The sequence below is a fragment of the Scyliorhinus canicula genome, chromosome 1 (genome assembly GCF_902713615.1).
Source record: "Scyliorhinus canicula chromosome 1, sScyCan1.1, whole genome shotgun sequence".
NCBI lineage: Eukaryota > Metazoa > Chordata > Chondrichthyes > Carcharhiniformes > Scyliorhinidae > Scyliorhinus > Scyliorhinus canicula.
The window spans coordinates 134,253,873-134,272,355 of NC_052146.1; the positions used below are offsets into that span (position 1 = coordinate 134,253,873).

General features: G+C 40.3%; 1 protein-coding gene across 5 annotated transcripts in view; it reads right to left on the reverse strand.

Annotated features, from left to right (window-relative positions):
- macf1a (microtubule actin crosslinking factor 1a) overlaps positions 1–18,483 on the reverse strand; it is an 837,043-nt gene that overhangs the window by 109,269 nt on the left and 709,291 nt on the right. For 4 of the 5 annotated variants that reach the window (XM_038800586.1, XM_038800561.1, XM_038800568.1 and 1 more), the window contains 7 exons: positions 15,119–15,289; positions 11,027–11,193; positions 8,362–8,521; positions 5,874–6,200; positions 4,541–4,625; positions 1,843–2,084; positions 1,471–1,677 (listed from right to left, as the gene is read on the reverse strand). In XM_038800586.1, the coding sequence (XP_038656514.1) occupies positions 1,471–1,677; positions 1,843–2,084; positions 4,541–4,625; positions 5,874–6,200; positions 8,362–8,521; positions 11,027–11,193; positions 15,119–15,289 (1,359 nt within the window). The remainder of the gene's footprint in view (positions 1–1,470; positions 1,678–1,842; positions 2,085–4,540; positions 4,626–5,873; positions 6,201–8,361; positions 8,522–11,026; positions 11,194–15,118; positions 15,290–18,483) is intronic. The other variant, XM_038800577.1, reaches the window with a different exon arrangement.

Genomic DNA, 18,483 nt, shown 5'->3' on the forward strand with positions numbered 1-18,483 from the left:
CCATGCCGAATACTGATCGCAAAGGAAGAAGCTCAGTATAAGGAATGGTTGAGGACTCTGGGTCTGTACTTGTTGGAGTTTAAAAGGATGAGGATAAGTTCTCATTGAACTTACAGGATACTGCAAGGCCTGGATAGAGTGGACGTGGAGAGGATGTTTCCACTTGTAGGAAAAACTAGAACCAGAGGACACAATTTCAGACTAAATGAACAATCCATCAAAACAGAGATGAGGAGGAATTTCTTCAGCCAGAAGGTGGTGAATCTGTGGAACTCTTTGCCACAGAAGGCTGCGGAGGCCAAATCACAGTGTCTTTAAGACAGAGATAGATAGGTTCTTAATTAATAAGGGGACAAGGGGTTATGGGGAGAAGGCAGGAGAATGGGGATGAATTATCAGCCATGAATGAATGGAGGAGCAGACGATAGGCTGGTGGTCTAATTCTGCTCCTATGTCTTATGGTCTTATTGGTGATGGAGAGGATATGGGGGGTCAACAAATCAGCTCATGGTCATGATTGTCATTGTACATGGTAGAAGGTATCCCTCTATATCTTCATGATAATCTTAGAAAATGAATAGCTTGTCGGATCTACACTAAACAGGTTATTATCTGATTGTCATACTAAAAAGGTAGAGCAGTTTTTTAAAAAAGTTCTCTCTTCTTTCTTGTATTTCTTTACATTATAATTACTTTTTGGCTGAGAGAATATACAATCCATTCTCTCACCCTCACCAAAGCTAATCTGGTATCAGTCATTTGATTCAAATGAGTACTCTTCCATTGTTTTCTTTTATTCACATGGAGAGAAATGTTTGATAGGACTATTACCGTCCCTCATTATTGTTGATCCCAGTACTCCATAACAAGAGTTTTCTAGGGATTAGGGTACAATGAATTGAATTTGATCATAAGTTTACAGTGGAGATTCTAATAGATGTGGCATTATCCAATGCCGATCCATTGCAACTGATTAATGCACACCTTCTATAACAGGAGTGTTCAAATATCTAATATCTGTGGGCTAATTAGGTGCATATAATGTTCCGATGTGCCATATATAAATTTTGAATCAGTGCTCCCATTAATCTTCAGATATTTGGAGTTGTGATGTAGGATTTATTCACTCATGAGGCAACAGCACTAAGTACAGATCTACAACATTTCAATGTGATAAAACAATAAGCATGAAGTCAATGGCCAAATGGAAAAGAGTTGTGTTGACTTCATCAGCCAGACCTCCAGGGCTCATGAGCCAGACTTCTAGAGTTCATTGGCCTATAATTTGAACAACCCTGCTTTTCAGACATTAGTGTTATAAACATTAGGTTACAATTCCAGTTCTGGCTTGTTTCCACAATTTTTTGAAGTCGGGCAATTTCACGTACTCTGGTTATAGAACATCTGGACACCCTTACTTAACTGAACTATTACACAAACACATCTATGCGTGTTTCTGAGAAAATCTACCTGTTGTGACCTTTGAATGGCAGCATCTATTGCTTCAACTTTGTGCGTTACAGTGTCACTGACAGTTTTGTATCGCTCATTGGCTTCTGCCACCTGCCGATCCAGACCTTCCCGTGCTCTCCATGGCACCAGTTCCAGCAACGCATTGCTCACTTCATTAATTGTGTCCAGAACTAGCCGGTATTCCATCACTTCCTTCTTCAACTCCTGAGTGTTAAGAATAGGCGATTAATATTCAGTTAAGCATAAATGTCTGCAATATTTTACAAAATATGTCAGATCACGAGAACAAAAAAAATAATATATTATTCCATTTTCCTTCCTTTCGCAGTTCACTTCCACCAACTCTAGATGCCTGGCCTTTGTGCTTACCTTCTGTCTTTCATGCACCTGTGGAATCTGTTCTCCAATTGGTGACTGAGGAGTGCTAGCAGCAAGCTCAGCCTCCACTAAATCAAGCCAGCCACACAGTTCTTCATTAAAGGCCTGGAATTTTGTGGCAAGCTGCAGAACCTGCTCTATGGTTTTCAGTGCCCTGGAACTGGAAGAAGTAATTTCTGCATAACGACTTTTAATACCATCCAATTTCTCCTGAATTATTATCACTTCTTCACCTGAGGAAACAAAATAATAGAAAAAAACAAGAAAATATTGAATAGATATACACAAAGTAATAGGAATATGTATATATAGAAAAAACAGATCATGAACTACCATTTTAACAAAATACCCTGCTTCCATGCCCACATGTCTGTCCTTGGCCTGCTGTAATGTTCCAGTGAAGCTCAACGCAAACTGGAAGAACAACATCTGATCTTCCGGTTTGGCACGCTACAGCCTTCCGGTCTCAACATTGAATTCAACAAGTTCAGATGATCAGCTCTACCCCACCTCGATCCACTTGTTTTCATTCTATTTCATTTTAACTGTCTTTTACCATTTCTTTCTTTCTTAATATATATTTAACCCCCCTCATCTTATCCACATTTCCTTACCCGTTCTCCTCTTTGCTTCCCCCTTCCCCCACATCTACACCCTTTGATGTTAGTTTCTTTGCTGTTTGGCCTTTCACATCTTTTGTCCTCTCTGGGGACTGCCATTAGCACTCTTTCCCTTTGATTTCTGTGGCCATTAGCACCCGGTTTCCCTGGGTTTCTGTGGCTATGACTCATCTTTCATTCTCACTCCACAGTATAAATATTTCCCACTTTCTCTGTCTGTTAGCTTTGACAAAGAGTCATCGGACTCAAAAGGTTAACTCTTTTCTCTCCCTACAGGTGCTGCCAGACCTGCTGAGATTTTCCAGAACTTTCTCTTTCAGTTCATGAACTACACAATTCTTTGTTAAAAAGTTGATGCCAAAAAAGGAGGAAAATCTCCAGTTTGAAGCACTGTAAAATCACAACTGCAAATACCTGTTGGTGGATTTTGCTTCACTTGCTGGACTCCATGCACACCATTTTCAGCTCAGGAGCTCGATTGTACGGCCTCGTCACGCCTGACTCTTGTGACACGGCAAGGCCAACTGAGATCTCGCAATCTGGATCTTGCCCTCACTGGGCGGGATCCAGATTTTCATATTTACTGCAGCTCAAAACCAGACAACATAGCATGCATTCTCATTATATCCATGTTGCATCTTCCCTTGGAGTTTGTTTTTTATTCATTACAAAGGCAAAGTAAAATGATCAAAAGTGGGGACTGCAATGGTAAAACCCATCAGACTAGATATTTTTAAAAATATCAACTGACTAGAAAGTGATAAAAAAAAATGCAGTGCACCGTTTTGTACCAATATAATTTCTCATCTTGCTGTTATAATTATGATGGCCCATCACAAAGGTTTTGTGAAAGAATCACAGCTTCACTTTCAGCATGCAAAACTGGCCTGATTGCCACTGAACTGGACTGATCAATTCACGATGTAAAATAAGCAAAATTGATCACTTGGGTTCCTGCTCCCACCACTCGAGCATACATAAGGTTGACTGGGAGGAAAATATTGATCACCCTGTGCAAACCTTTGTCAAGAGGATATTAGCATGGATTGAGGTCAGGGAATGCCAAAATATTTTCTGTAGTAATATATAACAATCATGATAAAACAGAATTATAAATTAATAACGCCAAAATATAGTCTTGGCTTGCACTGTGAGAAACAGACAAATACAAAAGCACCATATATGTAGGTACTAAATACAGAAAGCTGTGACTCTATGATAAACAATACAGGGCAGCAAGTGACCTGAGAACTGATGGAAGTTAGAAAGCATTTGAAAAGTTGACTCGAACACGGAGTGGTCTAAGAAGCAGTTGTGAGTAGTATTCTTTCATCACATTTGGAAACACTTTACAAATCAACACTATCTATTTTCTTCAGCCCACTAATTGTAGAGTTTCTTGACTCTAACAATTGCAATAAGGTCCTCAATTTCAGATTAGTCATTAGAGGAGCTTAGGGAGGGAGAGAATAAAATAATATACAAGCAGTCACTTCTGTCAGTGTTACACATTATCTGGCAGTTCGTTCAAGAGAAAGACTGGAAGAAGGCTGTCTGCTTGCAATCAATAACAAGACAAACAAGTTCTATTTGTGCAGTGGGTAAATGCCTTAGATTTCAGTCCCCAATGCGATAGAGAGATTCATTTTTTAAAAAAAGGTTCTCCAACTCACAATTGGTGTTTTAACTTGGGTGCAATTTTAACTCTCACTCTGTTACAGAATATTAAACAACGTGTTTTTAAAGTGTGCACATTTTAACTCATTCACTACTAAGGGTAGGTTTGGGCTTTGTTCCAACTTTATTTCTTGACGCTAGGAAGCTGGCAGATGGTGTCTTTATGCACTGTGCACAATGGTTGTTGGGCTTTAATAAATGACAACACAATGGCAACACAGAATAAATGAATCAAAAGGCTTGATTAAAGTTTATATCTTTGAACTGAAAAAAACCGTTGGCCATTTATTGTATAATTTCCCTCACTTGAATTCAGTAACTGGTCTTATTAAAACATTCCTAGCTGATCAATACCAAAAACAGAAAAGTTTGAGTGTTTCTTAACTGTTTACCTGTAGTTTGTTTCAGTAAGGCCTGTCCATTTTTAATGGCTTGATCTACATTCTTCTTCCGGGATATAATGTCATCATTCAGAGCCTACAAAGAGACCATCACAGCTGCTTAATAAAAGGATGGTGAGGTTTCTACGGAAACATCATTCCTGCTTCTCATGACTCTAATGCTAAGGGATTCAAAAGGACGGAATCTGAATCATAGCCAAGTGCAAGTGAAATTACAGAGCAGCTGCCTTGATGAGTGCTGAGAATTGCTGCGAAATGAGCAGCAACTCTTCAGAATTCGTTCTTACAACATCTCATTATATCACAAAATTATTTTAGGCCAACGTTAGACTATGTTGGTTATAAGAAAGTTGTTTTATGAATTATGCTGTTTTATAAGCCACATCTATGCAAAATTTAAATCTATGAATCAAATAGCTCAAAATGAAAAGATCAAAATGAAATCAAAAAGTGCAATTAGCAGATTAGCCAAAAATAATATATTTTTTTGAAAAGCCATGTGCCCACAGGGTGACACCAAAATTCTGCATGTCTGATGATTAACTTCTCAAATCTTGGTCTTAAATCATTAAGTCAATTTTTATTTAATATTATGCATCTTACTGTAAATCAAGTTAGTGTTCACAGCACAAAAACTGGCCTATCAGCTCAACAGGTCTATGTTGGTTCACAGATAAAGCACTCAATTATTATCCAAATGTGTTTACATCCTTACCTTAGATTGGTAAACATGTTTATTCTGGTCTTTCGAATGCAACAACTAAACAGCCAAAATATGATCAAAGGAGAATTAACTTCGAACTGTAATATTCCTATTTAAATCCAATAAAACGGACTAAGGAGGCACCATTGTTGAAGCTTTATAGTCTCTATCTCATATGCATAAATTTTTGGCTGCATAAATCTGATTTTATATTTTAGTCTACATTATGCTATTTTAAAATATTTATTAGCAATGCAAAGGTCAAGACAAACAGGGAAACCTGAAGAGGAATAACAAATGCAACAGTATAACCAAAGGCAGATAGATATTCAGCATTTTAACATGCAAAGCATAATTTTTAAGGATTTAAAAAAATAGCTTGATCTTAGCAAGATAGGTAGAGGGAAGTTACTTTAATTTAAACCTTTATGTTTTTTGAAGATAATATTGAACCAAATACTTAAATTGAGTCAAAGAAATTATAACTGAAACAACATAAAAATTAAATTATTAAACTCAAAATGAAGGTAAATTAACTAAACAGAAAATTTGTGAAGTATGGAGTAAATTAACTAAATTAATGCAACAGAAGAAAAACTTTACAAAAAATAAATGAAATACCAGCTGCTCTGTGTGTTGTTTATGCAGGATTTCAGATTTGTAATCTTTGATGGTCACCAGACTGAGCTTGTCCTGAACGTCAGCCAGCCAATTCAACACCTCCACCTCCTCCTCTCCAAAGATCTTGGCATTGGCAAGGGCTTGCTGGAGCAGGGCTGCCTTTCGGCTGCACCTGTCCCCAATCTCCCTATATTGAGTCTGGATAGACTCCAATTTGTCCTCTACCATCTCCTGGTCTGGTTTTGCGCTCAACGTCATGAGAAACTGGCCGACACTGACTGCCTGTTGGATGTTGTGACTTTGGTTTGTGATGTCGTCCTCTAAGGCCTGAACCAAGGATAAAATTATAGCATAATGAAAACCGGATTATGAAATGAAAATTTTCAAAAGAAAATAGGAGAAACTGATGCATCAAAATAAACGTCAACAAAAAAATGCACTTTTGCTATGTTGAAAGTTTAACTTTCTGGGGAGTTATAAAAAGTGGGAGGAGAAAAAAATACCAAGAAGGAACTGGGGGACATCTTTAATCTAGATCAAATACCTTTCATACATGATCTAGTGGAGGAAACATCGGCCTTAAATCTGCAATGGCCAGCTTTATCCAGAAATGAAATTAGTTATTTTCTGAGCTGAATACAAGTTTAACAAAGGATTATGGTTAGTGTAGCTTAAAGAGAGAGTCTGGGCCAAAATTATGGCAAACTGGCCAACAGGAAAAAATCTTGATACAACTTCAAAAACATTTTCTTCTTTGTTTTGAAGCCAAATGCAAACATAATAACAAATGACCTGCCTGGATGCAAGAAAGAAAGAAAACATCTGCAAAGCTAATTCTTCGCAATATAGTAACACAGAAAACATCTGAACACTTTGATACTGTTTTTTGCATGCAACATTTCTACATTAACAACATAATTAAAAACATATATAATACATAAACACAACCAATTCTGCAATCATTAAGAACGGAGTTAAGATTGGCCAACAGGTTATTTTTAACTAAAGTCAGGGCATTTTAATTCCATTAATTTGGTGGCAGGATTTTCACCGATGTTCTAAAGGTGACATAACTGAATGCTACTAAAAAAGTTTATTCACACCTTTATGTCTCTCCCGATGCCTTCAACCATTATCGTTTATGCTTAATTTGACAGAAGCAGCCTAGAGCTGTGTATTTCTCTAACATCCCCATGGATACTGTTCATTAATAACCAACATGTGGCAAGAAAACATAGATAGCTGATCTTTAGAAGTTCTTTATAGTTTGCAAAGCTCACCATAAATGCAGAACAGCACTCTTTCTCTTCATCCGAGTGCATTCAATTCGCACAGCAGAGTTGCAATAATTAAGAATGTAATTACAGTCTCAAACAAGTTCTTCAATGAGTTGGTTATCTGGTGAGTGACTGAGCCAAACAAATCAGGAAGTTTTTGGTTTTATGCTAGGAGTTAGTTAGCCTCAGCTAGTACAACAATGTGACTCTTGGGTCAGGTAGAAAGAAATCAACCAGAGTTCTAACCCTCAATAGCGAATCTTGTTTGAAGTTCACATGCATGGGTTTTGAGCAAGGACAGGTAGTGTAACCTGCTGAAATTGATTTCCATCCACTCCAACAGAGGAATAAAAGCCACCTGGGTGAGGCATTGAAATGTGCCTGTGGAACCTTACCCCAGCAAAAACTCAATGCATTAAGAGTAGAGAAAATGAGGAAGTGATTGAGACACAGCAGATGGTTTTTTGAATTTGAACTGTTTGGGTAAGAATGCGAATGAGTGATACACGTACATGCAAAAATCTTCTTGCTAGGGCTAAATCCAATTGGATCTCATGTTAGTTCAAATCAACGAACCAGATCCTGGCCTGCCCCCAACAAAAGTAGTAATTCTGCTTTCAATTGAATGGCATTGTGAAAACTTGGCTTACTCCCAGCTTATCTTCTCTTTCTAGTGTTTCCTTGTCATCCATTAAAAAAACAGAAATAAAAAGTCTGAACTCTTCCCAGTCCAAACAAAAGGAGCTTGTTTTTCTTTCTCATACCATCACAGCATTTGACAAGTGTTGTTAGGGTGGGGGAGGGGGAACAAAAAGGTGGTTGTGTTATATTTTCATCCCAACAATTCATTTACCCAAAACCAAAGTGGACTCTTGTACATTTCTGTAAATCATTCCAGACAAATATGGATTTATACTCAAGGTACTTCCCTTTTCCTGAAAGTTAATTCCCTTTTCCTGAAAGATTGTTGCTCTTTTTAAAAATGGTGAAGCAACGGCAAAGTGAGAATATTTTGCAATTATAAAGTCCATACATGGCTTCAGTAGAACAGCTAGGGCTGATGCATTGTGAACATTAGAATACGTAAAACTTGCATGTTTTAATATGACAACAAGAAAATAAAGTCTGAAAATGTCATCAATTTACAACATTTACAGCTAAACCAGTACGATACCACAAATGAAGATGTACCTTAGAATTATGCCACTTACCTTATGGCGGGTAATTTGTTGCTGGATTTTAGCAGTTTGAGTTCCTACAGGTTCAGAGTTGGCCAATTTCTTCTCCTTACTGGTCAACCACTCATTCAAGGGCTCCACGGTCTCATGGAACTGCTTTGCAATGACTAATATATCCTCTAACTGCCGCTGCCTACATTAACACATAAAGCAAGATACTGTGATGAAACATATGGGGAGGAATTTTCCAAAAATTGCAGATTACTGGGTCAGATGAGAAAAGTCGTGAGACTTATTGGCTTCATGGGCACCTTTCTCACCTGATTAAACAGCACTCTGTACAATTTATTTTAAATATTTTTTTATTCGCCTCCTTTTTCACATTTTCTCCCAAATTTACACCCACCAACAATAAACAATAATCAGTAACAAATATGTCAATCCCCATATCAATAACAACAATCCCATCCTCCCACCAAACCCCAAAAATTAGCCCGCATGTTTACATAAACAAGTGACAAAAAGGAATCAGGAATCACCCATAGTCACCCTTAATACACACAGCCCATATCAATAACAACAATCCCATCCTCCCCCCAAAACTAATGTTCAATGTTATCCATGTTCTTCATGGAACTAAGGTTCTTGCCAAACATGGCACTGGCATGGGGGCAGAGACGATCTCTAACTAAGATCTGACTGCACAAATCTCGTTTTGGCTGTCCCATGAGATTTAGCAGCCAGAATGGGATTTGCGCCCATGGCGAATGAGGCCGCTAAATCTAGCCCATGGTCTCCAACTGCTTAAATATTATTGTAGTGTAAACATCATCATAAATCATGCATAGTAACTGCATTCAATTAAATGGAATCCTAATACCCTCATTCTTAAATGTAGTTTAATTCTATTTTAAAATTATTTTCTACCAACCTAACCAAACTGATAAAGCTGTGAGGATATAAGCTAGAAAGCGAGGCAATGTGCACAACTACATTAACATGTGGTGCAAAGACAGGTGCATGATGACATGAGACATGGTGCAAGAAGCAGCTGGTGTCAATATTTGACTGGGACAAATTGACAAACAACAGAATAAATGACTGCAAATAATTATCTACATTGACTGCTGAGACTTTTTTGAGTTGAACTGGTTACATTTACTGAAAATTATTTTTCTCCTGATGTTCATTCATATATTTGGAATATTTCCAAATTGTGAATACCATCTGGTCAAAGACATTCTTTCTTTGTTATTGCATATCTGTGGTACTCTATAATGCTTGATCATTTGACACACTGACAGGCATCAAGGCAAACAACCGAGTACAGTTTTGTAAACAGAGTAGAGTATTTTTCTAGGACGAGCCTCTGATATATTTTAATGAGTAAAAGTCAATATTTACTAAATGTTACAGCTGTAGTATCATTCTTTGGAGAACATGTTGCATGGTTAATACTTGTTAACGTCTTTTCTAAGGGAGGGTCTTTGGATCAATGTAGGTTTTGATTTGTATAGTCCATAATCAGATGTTCAAATTTAACAGCTTTAGTTATTAAGCAGTGAAGCCTCATTGTAGCATTTAGACGATACGCTCTCCTACAAAGCTGCCAGTGATTCAGATGCACATCTAGTGTTAGTACTGCCACGCATCAGACATACAACAACCCTCATGACACAGCTGTGGATTTAGAAGAAGTCACTCAATTATTGAGAAAAGGAAGTAATAAATCACATAAAATGACAACTATTGAAATCTACCTTCTTTACATCTATGTGGAGATATCCTTTTGCAAATGCCTATGTAGCTGTTTGCTTTGTTAAAATGGATTTGTATTTAGATTAGTACCAAATATGATGCTTATCCCCAGTATTTTAAAATCAAATTTCTGAATAGGAGTGAGGAAATGGTACTGTGCCAGTGTCAGCTGTCGAAACAGTTGACATTTTGTATTCCTTCCAACACTTAACATACAGTGCAATGGCATGAATGGATCTACAGATTTTAAAATGGAGTAAAACTATTAACTTGGGTTTGCTTTAAGTTGCAGTAATCCAGTTGAGAATGAGCCTCTACTTGGCTGTATATGCACATGCTTAGTGAAGTTACGACAATAATGCAGCCAAATGTTTATAAGCCCAACAGCCAACACAATAAAAACTTTTCTCCACATTGACTAGGTGCAGTTAAACCTCATCATTGGTTCATACGTGATGCTCATTCAGTCTTTGCAAGATAAACATATCTCGAGTTTTGCTGAATTCAGATGTAGCAAGTGTCTGCTCTGCTTTTTGTGCATTATCTGTATTATTTGCATGTATGTATTTAGTCAAACCAACAATTAGGAAACCATTCTTGCTTCCAATGAAATTAATAATAAAAAAAATTAAAATGCAAGTTTTGTTCAACTGATTTTAAAGTTATTTGTTTTATCCTCCCATGGTACGGATATGAAAGCTTAGCATTCATACCATACCTACGATATAAGTTAAGGAACCACAATCCATCAAAATTAATGCGAGAATGTGTAATCTGTCTCAGTTTTGACGTCAAACTCTCCATGGCTATGGTGGGAACTTTTCATCCTGGGAAAATGAAATGTCTCTCCAAAGTTGTTTTGAAAACTATCTTGATATGCAAACACAGAAAAACATGATAATTTTGTCTCTCCCCACGTGAATATGAAAATATCTTGTACCTTGCTGCAGCCTTGCTGAGCAAACCACCCCATCTCTCGCCTAGACTCTGCAGTTGTTTCTGGATCTTTACTTTTTCATCTGTTTCTGCTGACTCTGCTATCCTCTCCCCTTCTGCCTTGATAATCTCCACTGTGGACCTGCGATCATCCAGTAGTCTTTGCAGGAGCTGAGCAAAAGAAAAGCAAAAATGACAACAGTTGCCAAGAGGTTTTACATTGAAATCTCACTTTTTTGTAGAGCAACTGCTCTAAGAGGCTACTTTATGTATAAGCATTTCTGAACTCCTTTATGCTTTCCATTTCTTTGCAAGATACTACAAAAACATTTTCCATCTGTTCAGTTGTTATTCTTACGAGTTTTATAAAACGCTTGTACATTTTAAGGAAAAATAAGCCATTGGTCTGTAACAGATTTTCAATCCTATAATCTGATGAAATAATAAAAAAAATAGTTACTTCGTACCTCTTAGTATACAATTCGGCTGCTTAACCTGCCATGTGCTTGTCTATGCACAGAGAGGGAATGGGCAAAAATTAAATATGGGATATGGGAGTTAAATGAAACCCCCCCCCACGAAAAGAGGTCAGAAGGAGATTGAAGCCGTGCCAGCACTATCATCTTAGGAAGAGATCTGTTGCTTGTTGACGACTTTGTCTAGTTGGTTAGCCTTTCAGTCCAGTCTGATGCAACAGCAAGATCCCAGGCATGATTACTACAGACAGATTTGACCCTGTTACAGGGTATTCCAGCTTTTTCAAGCTAGCTCCACCAATCCGTAAAATCATGGCTCATCTGATTGTGGCCTCACGTCCACATTCTGTCTGCACCAGAAACCTTTCAACTCCGCTGTTAGTCAAGAATCTATCTGCCTCTGCCTTAAAAATATTCAATGACCCTGTCCCCACTGCTCTCGGGGGAAAAGAGTTTCACAGAATCACAACCCTGAGAAAAATCTCATTCTCATCTCTGACTTAAATGTGAGACCCCTTATTCTTAAATTATGTCCCAGAGATCTAGTCTCTACCATGGGGTACATCTTTTCAGCATCCACCTTGTCAAGTTCCCTCAGGAACTTACATGTTTTAATAAGATCACATCTCATTCTTCTACATTCCAATGGATCCAAGTCCTGCCTGTCCCACCTCATAACAACCCCATTCTAGCTATCAGTCAAGTGAACGTTCTCTGAATTGCCCCTAACTGATTTATATTCTTTCTTAAATAAGCCGACCTAAAATTTACACAGTACTCTGGATATGGTCTCAACATCACCCTCTGCAACATCCCTACTTTTATATTCCATTCCCTTACAATAAACAACATTCCATTTGCCTTCATAATAACTTGTACTTGCTTCCTAATGTTTTGTGATTCGTGCACGAGAACACCCAGATCCTTCTGCCTGCAATTTCTCTCCACTTAAATAATATGTTGTTTTTTAAAATTCTTTTTGCTAAAGTGGACAAGTTCACATTTTCCCACATTATACTCCATCTGTCAAAATCTTTGCCCACTCACGTAACCTATGTCACTTTTCAGACTTTGGTTGGAATTCTCCAGCCGTTCACTGATGGTGGGATTCTGTGGTCGTGCCGGAGGCGCACCCCCACCCACGGGTTCCAAGTTGACAGCAGCAGGAGCAGAGAATCCTGCCGCCAGTGAATGTGTCTGGCACGCCGCCTCCCACTGGCAAGAAACACATGGCTGGGAGGTTGGAGAGTCCCACCCCTTATGTTCTCTTCACAACTTACTCTCCTACCTATTTTCATGTCATCAGCAAATTTAGCAATCATACATCTGATCCCTTCACTCAAGTCATTGATACAACCTACAAATAGTTAAGGCCCCAGCACTGATCCCAGTGGCAAGAATTGCACTTTTCCGGCAAAGAATAAAATTTCAACTTCAGCCAACCAAATCTGTTCAAGTAATCCCAGATCTCTCTATACACCAACTTCCTTAGCGCCAGACTGCCTTAACTCCAAAGATAGTCATAAACAAACCACTGACCTTTCTCATCAAGTACAATGCAGATCAAATATTCTCTTTATGCAAAATAATACATTTTGCTAAATTTTCAAAATCACTTTACAAATGATTTGTATAAGAAAACTGTCTAAATCAGATTAATCCTATATAAAACCCTTTTAAAAACCACACCTTATTATAATTACAGTTAAACTATTTTATAGTTAAACATGATGTTTTGAGTGTTTATTAACACATGTAGCTAAGTATTCAGTACTGAATAGGCTCAAGAGTACATTGTAGATTTAATTGTTTTACTGGCATAGATTATTTTAACTTGATAAATGGATTTACTACCAAAATACATCATATAAAAGTCCAAAACTCCTGAACTACTGTTGGGAAAAATAAACCACCAATCTGAATCTTTCTCTTAGCAGCAAAGAACAGTGGCTCAAAATAGTGGCACCATTAATGCTGCCTGACCAATATATATGAACTCAGTAATCAAGAACAAGTTCCTCCAAGCTTGAAACTTCCATTAATATCAGCACAAACAGATCATCCTAAGAAAGCTCCATGTGTTGATTTACTCCTTTTGCAAGCACCATTAAATCAAAATGCATAATTGCTTCACAAAATGAAGGCATATTCTTGGACATACAATAAAAACACACTTGCTCATTTCATTCAGCATGTGCAAAAGACTAAAAGTCATAAGTAAGAAGGCAAGTTTAAAAATATCACTGCTATTCACAAACACTGGAGTTAATTCAACATAGACTACTTGGAGCTTCACAGCCGTTGCTAAAACATCAAGGCTGCAATTCAGTACTAAGAAAACTCAGAACAGTCCAAAATGCAAACATTTTATCAACAGTTCTGGAAAGTGCAAGGGGATTGAGATTTTGCTGAACGCGAATCACGGCAGTAAACTAATTATGCCAGTCAGTTAATTATAGTAGTCAACTTCAATTTAAAGCTCTCCTGTTCCATTTGCACAGTTCTTTAGCTGTTCACATATTTTCTTGTGCCACTCAGATAATGAAAAATTTTAAACTGGATCAAATTTTAGAGAAAGTGAATTGTTATGGTCTATTGAAAAAAAGAGCCAACGTTTCCATGAAAAATTGTTTTACAAACCCCCGTTTTCTTTTGGTAGAAGCAGATGAATAATGTCCCACTTTCCTCATGGCCAAGTTATATACAAGTAACATTACAAACATTTCAAGCCTCCACATCGTATAGCAGCAGCAGCAAAAAAAAAAAAACCTTGTCAAAACCCTTGGGTGAAATACTTTGGCCTCCCCGCGCGGCGGATGATGGCCTGATGTTGGCTGGCTGCTGGATCTTCCTGTCCCGCTGCTGTCAATGGGATTTCCCATTGAATCCACCTCACCCCGCTGGGAAACCCATGGGTGGGGGTGCATAGTCGGTGGGACCAGAAGATCCTGAACGGCTGGAAGATCTCACCCCTCATCATGAAGGCAATGCTCTTTAAGAAATTATAGAAAATTGGCACCAAGAAGTTTTATTTTAAATAATGATTTTCACTATACAGATTTGGTATAGATTCGGTGGATGGCCACTTGTTCATCTTTGAATATGGATGGCACAAATGCCACTTCATAGTAGTCTGTACTCCAAAAATAAAAATGCAGCATGGTATTCTAGAAGTTTGCTCAATGCTACAAATTTCACCCCTATTACGTGTGTAGCGATTAAAACAGCATGGTGGCACAATGGTTAGCATTGTTGCCTCAGTGACAGGGGCCCGGGTTCAATTCTGGCCTTGGGTGACTGTCTGTGAGAGTTTGCACGTTCTGTGTCTGCTTGGGTTTCCCCTGGATGCTCCAGTTTCCTCCCACAATTCAGAGATGTGCAGGTTAGGCAAACTGGACATGCCAAATTGCCCCATTAGTCTCCAAAGGACAGATGAGGTTACAGGGTTAGGGCGGGGGAAGTGGGCCTCGGTATGGCGCCTTTCAGAAGGTCGGTGCAGACTCGATGGGCCGAATGGCCTCTTTCTGCACTGTAGGGATTTTATGGACAACCGCCAATATTCTAGTTTATCTATTGAAAATAATCCAGACCCATTGCCTCATTCCAACAGCATAAAATACCTTCTGTTCTTGAATTTGTGCCTTCACCACTTTGTATTCTGCTGATGGAGGTTTCTGATTGGCGATAAGTTCTTCAGTATCTGTAAGCCAACTCAACAAAGGTTCCAAAGCATCCTGGAACTTTCCACGATGCAACAGTGCTTCTTGTAACTGGGATATACGTTCTGCCACCTGGAAAAAATACATTTATCATTACATAACGTGCTCTTAACGCGGCGGTCTACAAGTTAGACTGAAGCAACGCGGTTTCAAGACCCCTCTCCCCAGCATACTCCTGGCAAACGTCCAAGCGATTGAAAACAAGCTGGATGAACTTAATGGCAGACTTACCTCTCAGAGGGAAGTAAGAGACTGCTGTGTGCTCTGTTTCACAGAGACATGGCTCACCCCCGCCTCACCGGACTGTGCCATACAACCTGAAGGCTTCTCTATTCACCGGGTGGACCGCACGGCATCTTCAGGCAAAGTGAAGGGTGGAGGGGTTTGCCTCCTCATCAACTCCTCCTGGTGCTTGGATGTTGCGACCCTGGCGACCTACTGCTCCCCAGACCTGGAATACCTGACCGTAAAGAGCCGCCCTTACTACCTTCCACGCGAGTTCACTTCAGCCATTATCACAGCGGTCTACATCCCACCCCAGGCAGAAGTGAGGAAGGCGCTGGATGAACTGTACACAGTCATAAACAACTATGAAACAGAATACCCGGAGGCCTTGTTCGTCGTGGCCAGAGACTTCAACAAGGGCAACCTCAAGAGTGTACTGCCAAAATTTCACCAGCACATCTCTTGTCCCACCAGGGGCGACAACACTCTTGACCACTGCTACTCAAAAATCAAGGGTGCCTACCGTTCCATCCCCCGACCGCATTTTGGAAAATCAGACCATAAGACTGTGCTCCTTCTCCCGGCTTACAAGCAGAAGCTTAAGTGGGAGAATCCAGCTAAGAAGGTTGTGCAGTGCTGGTCCGAGGAGACAGAAGAGCTCTTACGTGACTGCTTAGAGACAGTGGACTGCTCCATATTTAAGAACTCAGCGACTAACTTAAATATGAGTATGCCACCACAGTCACAGACTTCATCAGCAAATGTGTGGACGACTGCGTGCCAAAGAAAGCAGTACGTGCGTTCCTCAACCAGAAACTATGGCTCAACCGCTAGATCGACTCCCTACTGAAGGACAGATCGGAGGCGTTCAAGGCAGACGACCCTGTCCTACACAAGAAATCCAGGTACGACCTCCGCAAAGCCTTCCGAGATGCCAAGAGAGAATATCAAACTAAGCTAGAGTCACAGACAGACTCTCGGCGGTTGTGGCAAGGACTAAACAACGTAACGGGCTACAAAGCGAAGCCGAGCAGTATCTCTGGCAGCAGCGCACCCCTCCCCGATGAACTTAATGCATTCTATGCTCGGTTCGAGCAGGTAACTAACAATCTGCTGTCGAGTGCCCCAGCAGCCCGTAATTCACCCATACCCACCATCACAGCTTCCGAAGTCGGATCGGCCTTCCTGAAAGTGAACCCGCGGAAGGCGACGGGCCCGGACGGGATCCCTGGTCGTGCACTCAGAGCCTGCGCAGACCAGCTGGCCGAGGTATTCACAGATATCTTTAACCTGTCCCTACACCACTCCGAGGTCCCCACCTGCTTCAAGAAGACCACCATCATACCGGTACCAAAGAACCACCAGGCAACGTGCCTCAATGACTACCGCCCGCAGGCCCTGACGTCAGTTGTAATGAAGTGCTTCGAGAGGCTGATCATGAAGCGCATCACCTCCATACTCCCGGAACGCCTTGACCCACTTCAATTCGCATAACGTCGCAACTGGTCCACATCAGATGCCATTTCCCTGGCCCTACACTCATCCCGAGAGCATCTCGAAAACAAGGACTCCTACATCAGACTCCTATTTATTGACTACAGCTCCACCTTCAACACCATAATCCCAGCCAAACTCATATCAAAGCTCCAAAACCTAGGACTTGGCTCTCCACTCTGCAACTGGTTCCTCGATTTTCTGACCAACAGACCACAATCAGTAAGAATGAACACCAACACCTGCTCCACAATAGTCCTCAATACCGGTGCCCCGCAAGGTTGCGTACTTAGCCCCCTAGTCTACTCCCTGTACACACACGACTGCGTGGCAAAACTTAGTTCGAACTCCATCTACAAGTTTGCTGACGATACGACCATAGTGGGCCGGATCTCGAATAACGACGAGTCAGAATACAGGAGGGATAGAGAACCTGGTGGAGTGGTGTAACAACAAGTTCTCCCTCAATGCCAGCAAAACTAAAGAGCTGGTCATTGACTTCAGGAAGCTAGGTACTGTACACACACCTGTCAGCATCAACGGGGCCGAGGTGGAGATGGTTAGCAGTTTCAAATTCCTAGGGGTGCACATCACCAAAAATCTGTCCTGGTCCACTCACGTCGACGCCATCACCTAGAAAGCACAACAGCGCCTATACTTCCTCAGGAAACTAAGGAAATTCGGCATGTCCACATTAACTTTTCCCAACTTTTACAAATGCACCATAGAAAGCATCCTATCTGGCTGCATTACAGCCTGGTATGGCAACTGCTCAGCCCAGGACCGCAAGGAACTTCAGAGAGTCGTGAATACCGCCCAATCCATCACACGAACCTGCCTCCCATCGATGGACTCCATCTACACCTCCCGCTGCCCGGGGAAAGCAGGCAGCATAATCAAAGACACCTCCGACCCGGCTTACTCACTTTTCCAACTTCTTCCATTGGGCAGGAGATGCAGAAGTCTGAGAACACGCACGAACAGACTCAAAAACAGCTTCTTCCCAACTGTCACCAGACTCCTAAATTACCCTCTTATTGACTGACCTCATTAACACTACACCCTGTATGCTTCATCCGATGCCAATGCTTATGTAGTTACATTGTATATCTTGTGTTGCCCTATCGTGTATTTTCTTGTATTTTGTTTAATTCCCTTTTCTTCCCATGTACTGAATGATCTGTTGAGCTGCTTGCAGAAAAATACTTTTCACTGTACCTCGGTACACGTGACAATAAACAAATCCAAATTAATAACTGTACTTTAGGATTCCCCTTAGCCAAGCATCGCAGGGGAGAATAAAAATGAAAAGAACACAATTCATTGGGCAGCACGGTAGCATAGTGGTTAGCACAAATGCTTCACAGCTCCAGGGTCCCAGGTTCGAATCCCGGCTTGGGTCACTGTCTGTGTGGAGTCTGCACGTTCTCCCCGTGTGTGCGTGGGTTTCCTCCTACAGTCCAAAGATGTGCAGGTTAGGTGAATTAGCCAGGCTAAATTGCCCTCAGGGTCCAAATTGCCCTTAATGTTAGGTGGGGTTACTGGGT